This window comes from Anguilla anguilla, chromosome 13 (genome assembly GCF_013347855.1).
Source record: "Anguilla anguilla isolate fAngAng1 chromosome 13, fAngAng1.pri, whole genome shotgun sequence".
In the NCBI taxonomy this organism is placed as follows: Eukaryota; Metazoa; Chordata; class Actinopteri; order Anguilliformes; family Anguillidae; genus Anguilla; species Anguilla anguilla.
Genome location: NC_049213.1, coordinates 30,588,064 through 30,604,537, shown reverse-complemented (window position 1 = coordinate 30,604,537; position 16,474 = coordinate 30,588,064). Strand labels below are relative to the sequence as shown.

The 16,474-nt window shown below is 42.6% G+C and overlaps 2 protein-coding genes across 4 annotated transcripts; one reads left to right on the top strand and one right to left on the bottom strand.

Annotated features, from left to right (window-relative positions):
• Positions 1 to 458: 458 nt before the first annotated feature.
• LOC118211469 (MRG/MORF4L-binding protein-like) lies at positions 459 to 7,064 on the top strand. 3 transcript variants are annotated; one of them, XM_035388697.1, is made up of 6 exons: positions 459 to 647; positions 1,699 to 1,820; positions 1,910 to 1,991; positions 3,689 to 3,763; positions 4,467 to 4,511; positions 5,616 to 7,064. In XM_035388697.1, exons 1-6 carry the CDS (start codon positions 512 to 514, stop codon positions 5,804 to 5,806), a joined length of 651 nt encoding a protein of 216 aa, XP_035244588.1. In that variant the 5' UTR covers positions 459 to 511; the 3' UTR covers positions 5,807 to 7,064. The 3 variants fall into 3 exon arrangements, with proteins under 3 accessions (XP_035244588.1, XP_035244589.1, XP_035244591.1); XM_035388700.1 differs by having other exon boundaries at positions 507 to 643; XM_035388698.1 differs by lacking the exon at positions 4,467 to 4,511 and having other exon boundaries at positions 460 to 647.
• Positions 7,065 to 9,458: 2,394 nt separating this feature from the next.
• Positions 9,459 to 10,656, bottom strand: LOC118210615 (DNA-binding protein inhibitor ID-1-like). Its single transcript, XM_035386934.1, has 2 exons — positions 10,087 to 10,656; positions 9,459 to 9,947 (listed from the first exon to the last, which is right to left on the bottom strand). Exons 1-2 carry the CDS (start codon positions 10,453 to 10,455, stop codon positions 9,912 to 9,914), a joined length of 405 nt encoding a protein of 134 aa, XP_035242825.1. The 5' UTR covers positions 10,456 to 10,656; the 3' UTR covers positions 9,459 to 9,911.
• Between the last annotated feature and the right edge of the window lie 5,818 nt (positions 10,657 to 16,474).

Genomic DNA, 16,474 nt, shown 5'->3' with positions numbered 1-16,474 from the left:
GGCCTACATAACGCCATGTACTTTTTTTTTTCGTTATAAAGCATTCTTTAGATAAGCCAGTGATTGAGGACGGTGGGCTAGACAGGTTTTATATCTGTTCTACTTTATTTTGCCCATTGTTTTTTTCCCACAATGGGCCTAACGTGCGTCTGAAGTCACTCTCAGAGAAACGAAACGGAGATTCTTTCCTTTTTGTAAACAAAAAAAAAAAAAAAGCATTTGCTATATGTCGTGCAATCTATTTCGACACAACATTGTACATATTTACCAATAATTCTTAAATATTTACAAGTTATTTGACACACATGTGCCGACTAACATACAGTTTACATATACGAAATAAATTGCCTCTTTTCTCCACAAAAACAAATGTCTGTCTGCCCAACTTGTGCACAAAGTTCTTGCAGGCGCACTGCAGTTCCATCGGCTGTAGTTGGGGGGCGTACTTTGTCATTCTTGCACGACGAACTCTTCCTCTTTCCTCCGTTTACCGTTTCTTACCAGAAGAGATATGGGGGAAGCTGACACGTCTCCCACAGAAGAGAAACATGAGGATTCGGGGATTAATCCTGCCGAGGACTCTGTCACATGGAGCCAAGAGGTGGAAGTGTGCCTTTTCCATGCTATGCTGGGACACAAGCCTGTAGGTACGACTGTAAAAAAAATTTAAATTCGTCGTGGTTTTTGTACGTTTAGGCCTGTAGACCCACAGCTCAAACACTGCCACCCACAAAGCATGCGATTTCAGCCAAGCAAGATAGTTGCCTAGCTAACAAGACCGTAGTTTATTTTAGATCACTGGTATGTTAAACTGAAAACTTTTTTGCGCTTGACAAAAACATTACGCACAATAGTTTCTAGGTAAAGGCTGACAAACGCATGTCTCAGCTGACTTTAGCAAACTCGTTTCACCTTTTTGAGTGCGGGACATCGATAGCAACGTGACGTCTCTGGCGTCATTGCGTCAAGTCGTTTAAAAAATGTAACGTTAGATGTGCCGGATGTTTTGACAGCAAGTTTATAAACCCATACTGAATAACTACATTAAAGTCTTCTACGATTTCGATTAATATCATCGCAAACTGTTTGCTTCACTTCAGAGTGTGTGTGCTTGCTTCAGAAAACTTTTTACTTTCTGTACGTAGCTACGTGCATGGCATAACCATACAGAATGATAAGCTGCTTGTTGTCTTAACCTCACATTTAGATGTTTGTAAATATTCTATTGCATATGTATCGCAGTTTTTCATATAACTGACATCTATTAAGATATCTATTCGGTAAGCGATTTTAATTTTAACTTTTAACTTTAATGTCTGATCGGTGTTTCTCGTGCTGCCTAACAAATTACTCCCCCACCTTGAGATTGCGCTGCAAAAAACAAAAATACGTCGGTCATATAAACACATTAGTATTTTAGTCTTACATTTAAACTGATAATCTTATTCCTATTACTTTTTTGTAAAAATATTGCCAATGAGGTGTCCGTTTCAATGATTTGTCAATGGGGTAAGAAAATTTCAAACAAACCATAATTTAAGGCAAGATAATAGTTTCCACTTGAGAAAAAAAAGAAAAAAGAAATCTCATTAGAAGATTTGGTTAGACAGTCTGTTTTGTGGTGTGTACACTGCATTAAACTGCAGCATAGGTGTACCCGTTTAACTGTGGCTATGGTTTTTTTCCTGTCTATATTAGGGGTTAATCGTCATTTTCACATGATTTGCATTCGAGATAAATTCTGCCAAAATATTGGAAGACAAGTGTCCTCTAAAGTGATCTGGGATCATCTCACTACCATGTACGACATGCAAGCTCTGGTAAGTTATGAATAATTTTTTTTTTTTTTTTTTTTTAAACGTCATTCTGTTTTACCTTGGGACAACTCAAATCTGCTTCTTCACTGCAGGATGAATCTGAAATATTGCCTTTTCCCAACTTGGAGAAGAGTTTTGTTCTTCCGGAGGAAATAATTCAAGACGTGAAAGAAGGTAGAGCGGTCCTCCTCTTTGCACAAACAGAGACACGCATACGTATGCATTATCGGTGGCTGGTGAGCAGGAAAAAAGGAAGCAATAAGCTTACATTGGTGGGGAAGAATTGCTTCATGTTTTTTCATCTTGCATTAGAGAGGAATAATTGCTCTTGTTATTTTTTTAAATTAACCATCTAACAGTTATCTTAACTCATATTTCCAGTTCTTCTGAATTCTGTGTTTGTAGCATCTGCTAATTGAGTTGAGGAAAGAGAACACTGCAACCTGATACATTAAGAGGAAGCTTTACATTACATTACAGGCATTTAGCAGACACTCTTATCCAGAGTGACTTACACAACTTTTTTTTACATAGCATTTCACATTGTATCCATTTATACAGCTGGATATATACTGAAGCAATGGAGGTTAAGTACCTTGCTCAAGGGTACAACGGCAGTGTCCTTACCCGGGAATCGAACCTGCGACCTTTCGGTTACAAGCCCAGTTCCTTACCCACTGTGCTACACTCCGTACTGTAGGTCCTATAGGATGGAGTGTAGCAGTAGGATACTTTCCAGTTGGATATTCAGACAGTGACACATTTGTTAATTAAGTTAAATTAAAACGAGTTGAAACCAATGATTGGTTTAAAGTTAAGAGTTCTGTTTCATCATTATCAAGCCCATTAGTGCCACTACTGGTATGCATACACACAGCACACATGCATACCCTACCCTGGATACTCAAATCAAGTCTGAATCAGCTCACTTGCCTATTATTGAGTATTGTTGTTGAGTACACTGGATGAGAAAGTTGTTAAGTAGGTGAAATTTTCTTTAATCTCTAATGTGCCATACTTAAAATCCCAGGATGATATACTTATTTCTGTGGTTTCACTGAGTATATTCGGGAGCATGGGTGGAAAAAACACATGACAGGACGTTTGCTTTCTGACCCCTGGACTTTCCCGCGCAGGTCTTACAGTAACATTACTATTGTAATGTCTGGGATGCCTCTAATGTAGTGGTTCCCAAACCTGGTCCTAGGGAGCCACGGTGTCTGCCGGTTTTTCCTCTGTATTTCCTCTGACTCATGTCTGTGCGAGCCAGATTTCTGACCCGCAGCGTGATAAGAACTGGTGACTGATATTGCATACTTGAGAGGAAGCTCATGCTCGTCTGTGCTCTCCTGACTCGACAATGGCGGTTGCATTGGACGGTGCAGCGGGAGCATGATTGGACGTTCCAAACTGGGCAGAACAGGGGAAAAATTACTTTTTAAATGTACTGAGTAAAAATCCAGAAATCCCTTGTAAATTGCCTTATATAATGTTACTTCGCCACTGAATTTCATGGCGACTGTGCTAATCGGGGTTTATTTATAAATGAGTCTTCCCTAATAAACATTTGCATATCTTGTGTATTCTGAAATGTGTTCATTCTGTTCTATATGGGCCAGTGCAATCTCCTTACTTACTGAAAAACAGTACATTGGGGCACCTTGATCACTGATGTGCAGTAGCTTGCTTGAGTGCAATACCTGTGTTTCGACTCAACAACCCTCAAGGCCAAATCGCTGTGCTGGAACTGCTTCTCCTAGCTGCGTCCGTCCCGTTTTCCTTGGTTTGGGGAACATTTCGGGATTCTCATGGCTATTTTTAGGGAGCCGGCTCACAGGGATCATTTGCTTTTTTTATTTCCACGGTGGCAGGTAAACTGGGGCAGGAGGAGGAAGAGATAGAGGACGCCGGAGAGGAGGGAGCCCTGTGTGCATCAGCCAGAGAAGGTTCATATGCTGTCCTGTAATTTTGTATTTTTCTGTTTTTATTTTTCTGTTTCCTGTTTGTCTTTTTGTGACATACAATCGTGGGCCTCACCGTGGCTGCTCTCAAAGCACTGCCTGGTAATGAATGTCAGCGCCTCACCTCAGATATTTATGTCTCATTTTCTAAGGTCAACTTTCAGTTATGGCTGACCAGGACCTGTCAAGGTATGGACAGCAGGACAGGTTCACTGTCCAAAGCTCCAGCTTGATCTCAGTACATATGTATTCATAACCAGAGGCCTTCGTGTGTGACTGTGGCGCGCACCGATTATTGCTTTTCTCCTTTTATTACAAAGACTGTTAACCTTTTTTTTGTGTTGTTTTAGCCTTTTTTTTTTCTTTTTTTGGTTTTGGTACTGAGTGATATGATGCATGACATATGACACATGACAAGCATTTGCAGTGGAATATTCAAGGTATTACCTTCCTGTTTAAGAATACTCTGCTACAGTGTTTACCTCAATAGACTAGCTATATCTGTGTATTGTATACTTTCTTGTTTTACTGTGAACTATTTTTCAGTCATTTTTATCTTTGTTTAATTCATATAACCTTATGGTATTCAAGAGCGTTTGACCTAATTTTTTAACCTGTTTTATTTTTTAAAAATTTGTTATGAATGTTACATTGCACTCTTTATTATTGCTGTTTGTTATGAACGCAGGGGAGGCAGGCGATCCGGGGAACCAGCATGCATGCAGTTTAATAGGTACTTGTATTACACAGTTTTGGGCTGAATGTCTTTGTCCTTTCCAAAAAAGGCACAAACAGGCACTCTCCCTGGAACAGGAGTGTACATGAGGCATTAAGTGCTGTATTGGGATTAAAAACCCTCACCCTCCGGGGTCCCTTCTCTTCTCACTTTATACCTTCCCTAACCTCAAGTAAAAACTACGACTTTGCTTCGACTGTGTGGGAGTTATTTTACAGGCCTTGGTTGTTGTGATTGTTTTGAATGCCAGTGATCATTTGGGGTCTTCAACAAATATTTTCAGTGTACTGACCAGATATTACTGTACTCTGAAACCACCCCACAAGATTATAACAAATTGTTTTGTGGCAGCATATTTGAAACAGGGAGTTAATGCTAATATTGATTTTACATGGAACTGACTTTTAGGATTCAGGACTGCCGTTCCCTGGTCAATACATAAAAATATTTGTAGAAGCCAATCCTATGTAGCATTGCTATGCTAGGTATGACGAGAGTGAAATCAATGGGAGTTCCCTGCACAAATCTAAACCAAATGCACACTGTAACCAGCTCCTTTTTTTCATGAAAGGTCGAACACACACAAGCACTCACACATGCACATATATCCAGCCTACTGGCTGTAGCTGACTAGTTCTAATCTAATTCCTAGTTTATTCAGCTGTATCACCTACGCTACGTTAGCCCCACGGGGTCACAGGTGTCTGTGTAATCTGCGCAGCTGTGGCTGACGACCCTGCCGGCGTGACGGCTCGCCACGTTTGACATGCCGCAGGTGGGAGGATGTGTGATGTTGAAGACCATAGGTCAGAGAAAGAAATTCGACAAGCCTTCGTACGGCAGTACAGCCAAAGGAAGTTTTGTTGGTCCTTGTTCGCACCCTCTTCAATTGAAGAAGAAAGATAGGACACAAATAAAATTGAATATATTCCAAATTGGCAGAAAAAGAAATTGGGATTAAAAATAGTTATTTAAAAGGACTGACAGCCGGGGTGTTATTATGTGTACAGTGAGGTTCTCTCTGCAGTGCTCTGAAGCCCTGAAAACAGGAGATGGTTTCTCTCTATTCCACTTCAGTTTTGGTGTTCCTGACCCTTGCAGGCAGCACCTCCTCTGGGAATGGCACGGACAGCCCCCCAACAAAAGAGGAGAAAGTCAGAGAGAGGGCTCCAAGTGAGAGTGGATCAAAGGAGACTGCGGAGAAGCGGAAGAGGAACCGTTCCACGGAGAAATTGCTCGGCTTGAACACCGACCCTTCCAGCCCCGGTGGAGCCAAGCGCCGCAGGATATAGCCACCAGGGGGTGCCCATGAGCCAGCAAGGACTGGGAGCCACTCGCATCAGGGTTTCGTAAGGCCATGAGGGTAGCGAGGGGGACGGAGGAGCAATAGAGGATCACTGGAGAAAGTGACATGTACATTTCCTCTCAGAAGAAAATGGACAGGACAAGTCAACTTCCAAAGCTTAAAAAACAAGGACGTTCCGTCCTAAGATAGGCTGCCTGTTCTCACTTTCTGCCTTGATGTAACAGCTTTTTGCCACTTTAAGTTACTTGGTCTTATTTGCTGTCTATTTCAAATAGGGATTTAGCCAATGAGATCCAGGCAGTAAGTGTACTGTGAGGGCCTGTGGCTACACAATGCTAATGGTTTGCATTCTCTCTGACTATGACATCATCCTCAGTGAAATCACAATAAATCCTTCAGTAAAATATGTCAACTTGTCCTATACTGAATAATGCCCCTCGGTTGGGAGTTATAAATGGGCAAATGGACTTGACTTATGGTTGCTTCTGCCCCTGCCAGTACACACACTTCAACTAATTTCTGCATTTTAATGGACTGCTTGAAAAGTGAATAAAATATTGAAAATCCAGTTTGTTCAGGCTGACTGTTAGGTGCGTCTTGTGGTAACAGTCTTGGCTTAAACCTAATGGCCTATCACGACATTGAGGAGAATTGTAGGCGTGTAGAATACTCAAAGTACGTGTTTTGTGAGTCTGCTTTTCTTTGCAATGGTGCGCCTTCCCTGCAGTAGTTCTGAACTGTAGGTGTTGACTGGTAAATACTGCTTCATATGAATCAGCCTCTTTTTGTTTTTCAGTTTTTTTCTTTTTTTTTTTTGGCCCACGCATAGGCTTAGTGTGACTGTTTGAATTGGTACATAGACAGCAGCAGCTTCTGGCCTTGTCTTTGGGGATTCATGAAAAATCAGTGATCTTTCCCACTTTATTTCACAAAGCGTGCCACAGGAGTAGTATAGCAGAAGCTGCAGTATCTGTAGCTCTCAATAAACACACACCTTTTCATCATCCATTACAGGTTTCCAGATGATAACAATGTTCAGTCAAATCAATTTGCTGAATATAACAGGACGGTTCTTTCACTGTCTGTGTGATTCTTTTAGTGGGGGAAGTTGTCTTTTGCCATTGCCATTGTTTTTGCCAAATTGTTCTCTGGTTGAAAAAAGTATTTACAATTTCTTTTTATTTATTCTGCATACCAGATGCTATTTTTGACTATTTGATTAAATTGCATTTTTTGACAAAATATGGGTTAGCTTCATTCATAAACAACAGTGTATATAAAAAGACATCCATTCCATCCCTTCTTGGGAATATTTGCATTGAAATTGGTGACATATGAAGTCTATACTCTGATTATGATTATATAGGACTGTAATACCCCAGCCCTGTCCTGTAGGGCTACTGTCCAGCTCATTTTAGATCTTTTTTTTTTATATATATCTGGGGTTTCTAGCACTAAGAGTTTGCTCTGTGTACTCAGCATTAAACAGAGGGCCAAGATAACTTTGGAGTACTGTAACAGTACTACAGCATCAGTAATTTAACAGTAAACATTCCAAACTGTTAGACTTCCGTATATTTAGGAACAATTTGGAATCCATTTAATTTGTGTAGTTATACATATCATAGGTATATGGAAACAGATAGAGAACTGCATGTGATTTTTTTAAATACTACAGTCCAAATGATGCCATCTGATTGTGTAATCCAAAGTGAGTGATAATGTGATTAAAAAGATTGACCATTTAAGTTTTGTAAGTATTTACCAAACTACATGCAAAAAGTCATCAAGCATCAGCCATTGGGGATTTTTTTGTTTGCTTAAATTACATAGCCTTCTTTTGAAAGACACCATTGCTACTTATCAACCATTAAGTACAAAACGAAACACCCATAAACCTGATACAGTACAAAAAACAACTCTCATGCTGAAATTCACTATAGCCGTAGTAGGCCAGCTGGATGTATAAATGTATGAGGCTGTGCAAAGATCTCGGAATTTTAATTTATTTATTTTATCTGGACTAACAAGAAAAACATTGTTTTAATGTGGCTGTTGGGTTTAAATTGCTGTGCAAATATTTTGAGACTCGTAGCATAATCTCCCCCAGGAAGCCACAAAAGAAAAGCATCAGCGTGTTCTGGGTACGCAGCGGTTAAATGCGCTCGGCAGCGCTCCGTAATGGCGACTCTCCGCATGATTTATTTTATCTCCCTGTTTTTCCCATTCCCCTGCAGTGCACAGCGCACAGCTGCGGCGCAAACGTTCGAGCAGAGCCGGTGCGCGATTCTGTTTGCGCGATAGCTTTGTGCCAAGGGCAGGGAAGGGCAGGCGGGCCCAGACTGAGCGGCGCCTCTCCACACCTGGAGAAGTTCAGGTTAAATAGCGCCGCATTCCACGGCGCACAGCTGACCGAAACATTAACAAACAGTAATCCCTGAGCCAGACCACAGATGGGCCGGGAGAGCAGCCAAGACTGAGTGTGTGTGTGTGTGTGAGTGAGAGAGAGAGAGAGAGACTGAGTGTGTGTGTGTGTGTGTGTGTGTGTGAGAGAGAGAGAGAGAGAGAGAGAGAGAGAGAGAGAGAGAGAGAGAGAGAGAGAGAGAGAGAGAGAGAGAGAGAGAGAGAGAGAGAGAGAGAGAGAGAGAGTGAGAGAGAGAGACGCAGACAGAGAGTAAGAGAGAGAGTGAGAGAGAGAGACGCAGACAGAGAGTAAGAGAGAGAGAGAAACAGAGGAGGGGGGGTTACTGTAGAATTTGTGGAAGTGTTTCAGAATTGTTTCAGACACTGCAACATATTTCATATAGGTCTGCTGTCACAGTTTTTAACTGCCACTAATCAAAAAACATTTTCAGTGAATAAACTCATGCTAAAAATGAATTAGTTCTGGACATAGGGTAGTAGGTTCTGTGCATCATAAATGCTGAGGTGAACATGATGGAATTTATCTGTGGCTTATTTGAATTGAACTTCTCAGAACTGGACCGTTATCCCACATTCAAGTATGTTAAAGATTGTGGATCCCAGACAAGTATTACAGTACTTTTAACTACTGTAATGAATACATATTTATTACATAACTGACATGGAAATTTTGCCCTAGTTAAAGATACATGATCTTTAAATATTTTGGACACACCTTAGTGCATCATGAGGTTTGTTTACACCAATTCAAGGCCTGCTGTTCTTGCCATACCAAGAGGATATTTACAGGCTTTCTTTCAAACATCCATTAGGATAATAAACGTAATTTGTAGAGTAAAACTGTAGCATGTGTTTTGTTTATACATTATGTGAATCCAACCGGTTGGTAGACACTGCCATATATTGTAAGAAAAAAATGTACCTATAGTGGTACCCTCAAAGATACACCAATTGTACCCTTTTATCTTTTAGATTAGTATTCCAAGGTACAAATTTGACCCAGTGTAGCATCTCTTTTTCTGACAGTGTACGACTGTGTAAGGCTACTAGCAGTGTTCCTTTACATGTAGGCTACTAATCTTCTTATATTATGTGTTCCTAAAACCTTGGTATATAAAGACAATTACCCCACACACATTAAAACACTCTAGTCATTGTTTTCACAAAATGTTCATGTTTTAATAAAAAAACGTTTTAGATACATTGTAAAAAAAACAATATGACTCACGTCGTAAAGCATTGTAATATACAATACAATATTACTCAGTAATCTGAGAAGTTGACATTTCTTTAACAAAATATAAAGTCTCCTACATTGCGAATAACAAAGGTAACGAGGAAAAATAAAAAATAAAAAATATGGAATGTCTCTCGTGGATCCGATACAGCGCAACAAGTGAGAGCATACAAATGTGGCGCTATACATGGGCACCCTCGTGACCGTGGATCAATCGCGGAGCCTTTCGGAGTTTGACACAAACTTGGCGAGCTCTTCAGCCAGCTCACGGGACATTTTCCTCTCAAGTCTCTTTACAGATCACACTCGAAAGTCTTGCTGCTATCACGGGAGGCTTAATAAGTCTCTACTTGGTTCAAGGTTTTTGGAAGTGATGGAAATTCACTCGTAGTAACCTTGTTTGTTCTTCGTGCTCGTAGTGATGGAAAATTTAGCGGCACAGGATTCGATCATCCGAGCACCCATTCTGTGAAAAGAAAAGAGGAGTTTAAAATTACATGTTAAGGTTGTTTCTTAGCTTAACATTTGCAATAACATCCGTACGTAATGCTATACCGTATTCAGCTGTTAGACAACATAGTCGCTTCATATAACACTACACGTACCTCAACAGCGATGCTAGCCAGCTCTGTGTTGAGGGTAGTCAGTGGCGAGCGGCTGAGAGATGATCCATTGGCTGCCTGCTGACGGTTCATGCCTGGCTCGTCCAGCTCTACCTGAAGGTCCCAAATGTAGTCAATGACGTGCTGCAGGATCTCCATTTTGCTGGCCTTCTTGTTGGCAGGCAGAGTGGGCACTAACTCCTTCAATTTGCTGTAACAGCTGTTCATGTCCTGAAGGAAAACGCTCATCTGTTCGTCCAGGAACGGAATTTTACACTTGGAAATCGCCAAACTCTGGTCTGCGAGGCAACGCACCACCTCCCCGCTGCCAACCTTGCCACTGAGTGTGCAGGTAGATCCGACAACTTTCATCTTGGCTTTTTGCTTGTTTCGGTTGCACGACTTTAAGGGTCAGCAAAAGTTAACGGCTGCAGAAAGTCAAAAGTTCGCAAAACAAAAATTGACGATGATAATTCAAATTGTTTTGAAGTTCGAAAATGAAGTACGTATTTGACGGCAGCGACTCGAAGCTAAGTTTTTACTCCTTTGCAATGACAGTGTGTATTGCTACCGGCTCCAGCGGCTCATATTTAAAGGGCCTGGGGATTTCTGGGCGTGAGTGAGTGAGTCGTGTTTTCGAGAGAGTCCAATAGGAAACATGCGCTTGCATGAGAAAGGTGGGACTACACTTTGGTCTTCACCAATAGGAACACCAGTTCGCTTATCAAAATTAACAATCTGTTAGGGGATGGTGTTACAAATGGAAACAAATGTGTTTTTTTTATGGGTGATATGTGGGAACCCAGCTGTCCGTCGCTCGGGGACTCCGCAGGTGTAGAAATTGCTTCGAGACAAGGCGGACGCGGGAGGGGGGCGTGCATTTTCATAAGAATGCTGCAATTACGTGGGATGAATAGGCTTTTAATTATATACTTTAGCCTACTTCACATGGCATGTGGTTGGGGTGTACTATAGCCCAAACTATGAAACTAACGATGCTCAATCCACTGATATGAAGTGTTGTGTAATTACTGTTTATGCAAATACTATAGAGAACCGTTTTATATACATATTATAATGGTTTATTCTACAACATAACATTTAAAATTACACGATTGCTCTGGCCTTAATGCAATGTTTAATGAGTCCAAGTGAAAAAATAAAATAAAATAAACGCACCAACAACAGCTTAATTCTCAGCAAACTGAATTCAGTTGCAGTAGCTATCACAGTAAAATGTTAATGGTTAAATCAAGTCTTTGAGTACATGTGGTCTCTCTTGGACTTGTATGTAGCCAAGCCTGTAAGAGTTGAATTAACAACACTGCACGTTATACTGTGTAGCCTAAACATAATTTTGAGGCTGTTTGTCTTATACAACTGCGAAGCTGGAAGTTGTCTATGTCGTCTTAAAGACGTCGTTTTACAGTCGGAAAATAATTAGAATTTTATGTGTAAATTGCTGGTAGGTTTGTAAGAGTTGAATTTCCGTGCTTACGTTAAATACATATGGACGGGCAGATGGCTGTGCAGTGTTGCATTATAATGAGTCTGTGTCTAGCTTTTGCCGAGAATTCCCATACACCTTGGCTTGCTATCCCGTCGTTTAACATGTTAAAGAGGTCTTTATGCTTACAAATTGCATATTTTTACTCTCGGCCCCCCTCTTTTCCCCTTATTAAAAAGGATTCCCTGTGAATAGCGCCACAGATTTTTTTCACATGTTCCCACTGTGTTTAGCGTTATGTGCATCGCTCTGCTCTCAATCTTCCCCAGATTGTCCAAACAAGCCGAGGCAGACTGGCAGGCGCCAGCCCCGTGACGTCAGCCATTCATACAATCCCTGACGGCTGTCAGCCTGGCGCCGCGCGGGCGGTCTCCATGGAGACTACAAACAACAGGCTCACACTCCCCCCATTCACCTGCGCAGCGCAAACCATGAGAACAAACTGGCTGCAGGAGTCGTCATTCATTTATCACCTAAAACCCTCTCTCTGATGAGATTACCGCCCCGCACACCTGCAAACGGTCATTGTCGCCAGCTTGCTCGATCTCCTGTCAATAGGAAGAGAAAAAAAGAGCGGCATTTTTTTTAGTTAGCCCATAACGATAGTTCCTGGAAGCCGAAAGACATTTGAAAAATAATTAGCCTAGTTTTGGACTATGGCAATTCAAATGTTTCACAAATTTGAGCGTTATTTGAAAAGCACTGACTAATGAAAGCATATTAACTATTTACATTAAAATAAACAAATGAATCAAAACATGCCTTCCGCAAGTTTTTTTTCTTTAGATAGACTAACCAGTTATTCAAAATAATGGTCTTTGTTATGTAAAATAATCCAGTACAGATGCCTCAGATTGTTTTGTCATATCTTCTCCAGGTCATTAGGCTAAATTTAATGTGTTGTTTTAACAGTTTGTACTTATACTATAGCTAGTGCACTGAACCCCCACCCCCCCACCCCCCCCAACAGAAAATATAGTTGGGCAATATAAAACAAATGATGTAATTTCTTAAATACAGCAATGCAATTCTGCAGGGCTTTATACTTAAGTTTTTTGTCCCACTGTTCATCTCTTTTAACCCCTATCTGTTTTTCTTTCTGTTTCTCCCTCTTTCACTCTCTTCCCCTCTCTCCCTGCTCTCTCCTCTCTCTCAACAGTCACAGCCAGAGTTTTTAAACATCCTATTGTCCCCCGCCCCCCACCCAATGTCTCAGGTCATGACTGAGGGAGTTGGGCCAGGGGGGAGGGGGCAGTCAGAACAATGAGAGCAAAGAGCAAAGGATTGTGGGAGAAATCTAGGCTGGAGCCACTGTGTCTGGAGCGCCCCTCTGGTCTCTCATCCAGCTTTTGTTCAGCTGCAAAAGCTATCAGCACTTCCTACCAACACCAACAATAACTCCCCACAGCTGGCCCTTTTAATCTTGTTTACAGCACATCAAGGCAGGGGGGAAGAGCTGGGGGGGGGGGGGAGGATAAAAAAGTGAAACATTTTAGCTCCTGATTGTAACTGACAGTAAGAAGTACCCCCCCCCCCCCCCCCATGACCACCATCAGCAGTATCAGCCTCCCCCAGACTTAAGAGGAATATGTGGAGAAGGGTAACAGTTTAGCAGCTGGTTTTAAACTAACAATTAACTGATGTTCTAAAGGACAAAAAAGCAGCTATTCCTTCTTTAGTGGAACAAGTTCAGAGTAAACAAAGTTTTAATTTGAGTGCTAATCTGGTGGCCAAGTGCCAGTACATACCAAACCCACCCAGAGGGACGGGAGGGGGGGAGAAACCGTTGTTTTCGCAAGCCTTCGCTGCCATAACGCCCTTTTCCTTCATATTGTACTTTCCTTTTCAGAAAGAGGAAGCGTATTGGTCAACCGCACACCCTCTTTATCGCTGCAAAAATAGACGTCCAGAGGCTGTGAACAGGATGCTGTGTGTGAGAAAGACTGGATGACAAGTTTATGTTGAGGAAAAAGGACATTCCACAAATGTTTGAAGGGTTTTTTTTTTTTCTCTTTCGGTGCTGCTGCTGCACTTGTGATTAGAACGAGAAGTGCTGCTCGTGTAATTACAGAATTTTTCAGCGTTAGCAGTTTGTAATGGAGAATTGTTTTGAGACTAGCTGTGGCACATTAAAACCTTTAATTTCATCTGTTTGATGGTTGCGGTGCTGCCATGGCAGGAGGCTTTGGACACTTGGGAAGCAGCGTAATTGCAGGAGCTGTACATTTTATCATCACGACAAATATGAAGATAATGCCAATGTATGACTTTTACCCGCTATTGTTCAGGAGGAGAAATTCAACTGTCATTCGATTCAAATGTGGTCCAATCAGACGCCTATCACTCATTACTGCTGATTAGAAGGGATATGGATATGTTCATGCCTTTTTTCTCTGAAATGTCTGGATTTGTCTATATATTTTTGGTTTGATATTAAGTTCCTTGAAAAACCTGCTAGAAAAAAAATATAAAAGAACTTTTAAAAAATCTTTTTCGGTCATTCAGATGTCTGTCAGCAACCAGCAACAGCAGCAAGTGAAATTAATTCTACTCACATCCTCCATTGCTGTTTGATTCAGGTGTGCTTCCCGATCTTCACTGTTCCTGCTTCAGCGGTGATGATCACCTCTGTGCAGGTGTGCATAGTACAGTGGGGGGTTATTGACTACTAGTTTTTCTGTAACACTCTTATATGATGAAGCAATCTCTGACGTTCCATACCAGGCCAGGTTGACAGGACTGTGCAGACAGGTTGTCAATGCTGAACCCTTGCAGAAGCCATTCTGTGGAATAATAATGCAATGTTTCTGTTTGGGTCATTATTGTGTTTTTGTACCCCAAAAATAACCCTGTCTGGAACGACCTGCACTGCTTGTATTGTACTCAGCATGCATGCATTCCATTGTATCTTCATAGAGTTGATTCTGGCAAGGACCATGATTAAAGTAGAAACAGTACCCACACATGAGCTCTGACTGTACAACCTTCTGGCCACCAGTAAACTGAGCTTGAGCCACCACCCCACCTGCACGTGTAATTGCCCCGCCCAGAGAGAGGGTTGCCGTCCTTGCAAATTACGCGCCGTGCAAGTACAGGCTGCTCACTGAGGTGAAGAGGTCAAAGGTCGGAGAGTGCTATGTGCAGTGGTGCGGTGCGCCTGGCCGGTCCTTCATCGTAATGTGCTTTTCCCAGAGCCCCCAGGGGACTGCTGGTTAATGAGCATCCTCTGGGAGTCACATCCTCTCTGTTGACAAGAGCGGCCTGTTCGGTGACACACCGCGAGGGGGTCTTGCTAATCCCAAATACTCAACCCCCCCCCCCCCCCAAACAAGCCCATCACCAACCTTCCTCCTCTCTCTGCCTGAGCTACGCTCTGTGTGTGGATGGATAGGGCAGGGCATGGGGGTAGGATGTGTGGGTGGGGATGGTGGAGTGTTCGGGGGGTAGAGGGGGGATGCTGCTTGCTGTTTGCTGCTCTCATAGGCAGGCATTCCAGCTGAAATTCAGCCACATGCAACAAAACAAAAGACCTCTTTAAAGATGAATGACTGACCGACCACCAAAAAAAAAAAGAAAAGGGAGAAAATAGAAAAGGCTCAGAATTGTCCGGTCACAGAAAGGCGCACTATATGAAGGGCTCCTCTCTCTCAGCCGGCACTGAGCAGGCAGCGCTCAGCAGCTTGTGTGCGCATTGAGGGCTTGAACAGTAGGGTCCCCGGCAGCCGGGTTCCCACACACGCTATCAAAGCACTTAATGGCCTCTAATTAGCTCACCATCTGCTGGTGACAGTGCACCAATGGCACGCAGGGACCTATTGAGAGCTCGGTCATTGTGCTCCCAAATACTTTCCACTCCAGTGACAATTGATCCGAGAAGCCAGAGCCATGGGAGACGCACACGGCCTGGGGGACTCAGGGACATAACAGTGGACACTGTCACGGCCTGTAGCAAATACATCAATGGAGGAGTACTTTCCTTCGAATAGACACCACTACCACGACCACATATACTACCCCCCTCCACACACACACACACACAATCTCCCCTGACATATATGCTCCCACAGCTGCATACCTACGCACACTCGTCCAGATACATGCACACACATTCGTAAGTACACAGATACTTGCTCTCATATATACACACACAGACATTTGCACGTACAACCACCCCCCCCCGCATCTAAGCCCATCAGCTGCACTCCTTCCTCTAATCTCCCAAGAGCATCTCATATCTGTGAAAAGAGCCACTTCCTGTGACCGAGCAGCCGGGCTGTTGAAGTAATAAATGCGCTCAATCTCCCCATTGTGCCCCTGCCCCCGCCACCCCGAGGAGATGGGGGTAAGGGGGGAACAGTGTGCCTCTGTGAGGCTCTGGGAGCACGCTCAGGCGGGAGCACGCTCTGGCAGGGGCGCGGGTGCGAGGCAGCCGGGTTCCACAGCGCCCCTTTGCAGAGCCGATATCTTTGAGACTGCAGCGTGTGGGCGGGGCCTGTCCTCACCAGCGGCGCGATAGCATCTCCATAATCAGCCTCAGAGGCTCAAGACCTTAGAAGAAGTCAAGCGGATCTTATCTTCTTCTGAGAGGAAAGGGTTGGCGTGAGGGTGCTCTTTACTGTACACAGTATTTATATTCTTGTAACAGCATCACTGAAAAAGACAACAGTATGAATTCTCAAAAGTTGTCGAGCTCATTTTTAAGAAGTCACATGATTCCTCTTTTTTGTCAGACATGATCAGTTTTGCGTCATTTTTATAATTTGCTAATCAATGTGTTTATTCAGAGACAAAATATATCTCTCAATGAGCCCTTTTAAAAATGCATTTCAGAATCAGAATCAGAATCAGAATCGGGTTTATTGCCAAGTAGGTTTACACATACAA

What these genes read in the sequence shown, in the direction of transcription:
- LOC118211469 (XM_035388697.1), top strand. Translation starts at nt 512, where the DNA reads ATGGGGGAAGCTGACACGTCTCCCACAGAAGAGAAACATGAGGATTCG. An exon ending in GTGTGCATCAGCCAGAGAAG is followed by an intron (nt 3,764 to 4,466) that starts GTTCATATGCTG and finishes TTATGAACGCAG; the next exon opens with GGGAGGCAGGCGATCCGGGG. An exon ending in GCATGCATGCAGTTTAATAG is followed by an intron (nt 4,512 to 5,615) that starts GTACTTGTATTA and finishes TGACCCTTGCAG; the next exon opens with GCAGCACCTCCTCTGGGAAT.
- LOC118210615 (XM_035386934.1), bottom strand. Translation starts at nt 10,455, where the DNA reads ATGAAAGTTGTCGGATCTACCTGCACACTCAGTGGCAAGGTTGGCAGC. An exon ending in TGGCTAGCATCGCTGTTGAG is followed by an intron (nt 9,948 to 10,086) that starts GTACGTGTAGTG and finishes TTCTTTTCACAG; the next exon opens with AATGGGTGCTCGGATGATCG.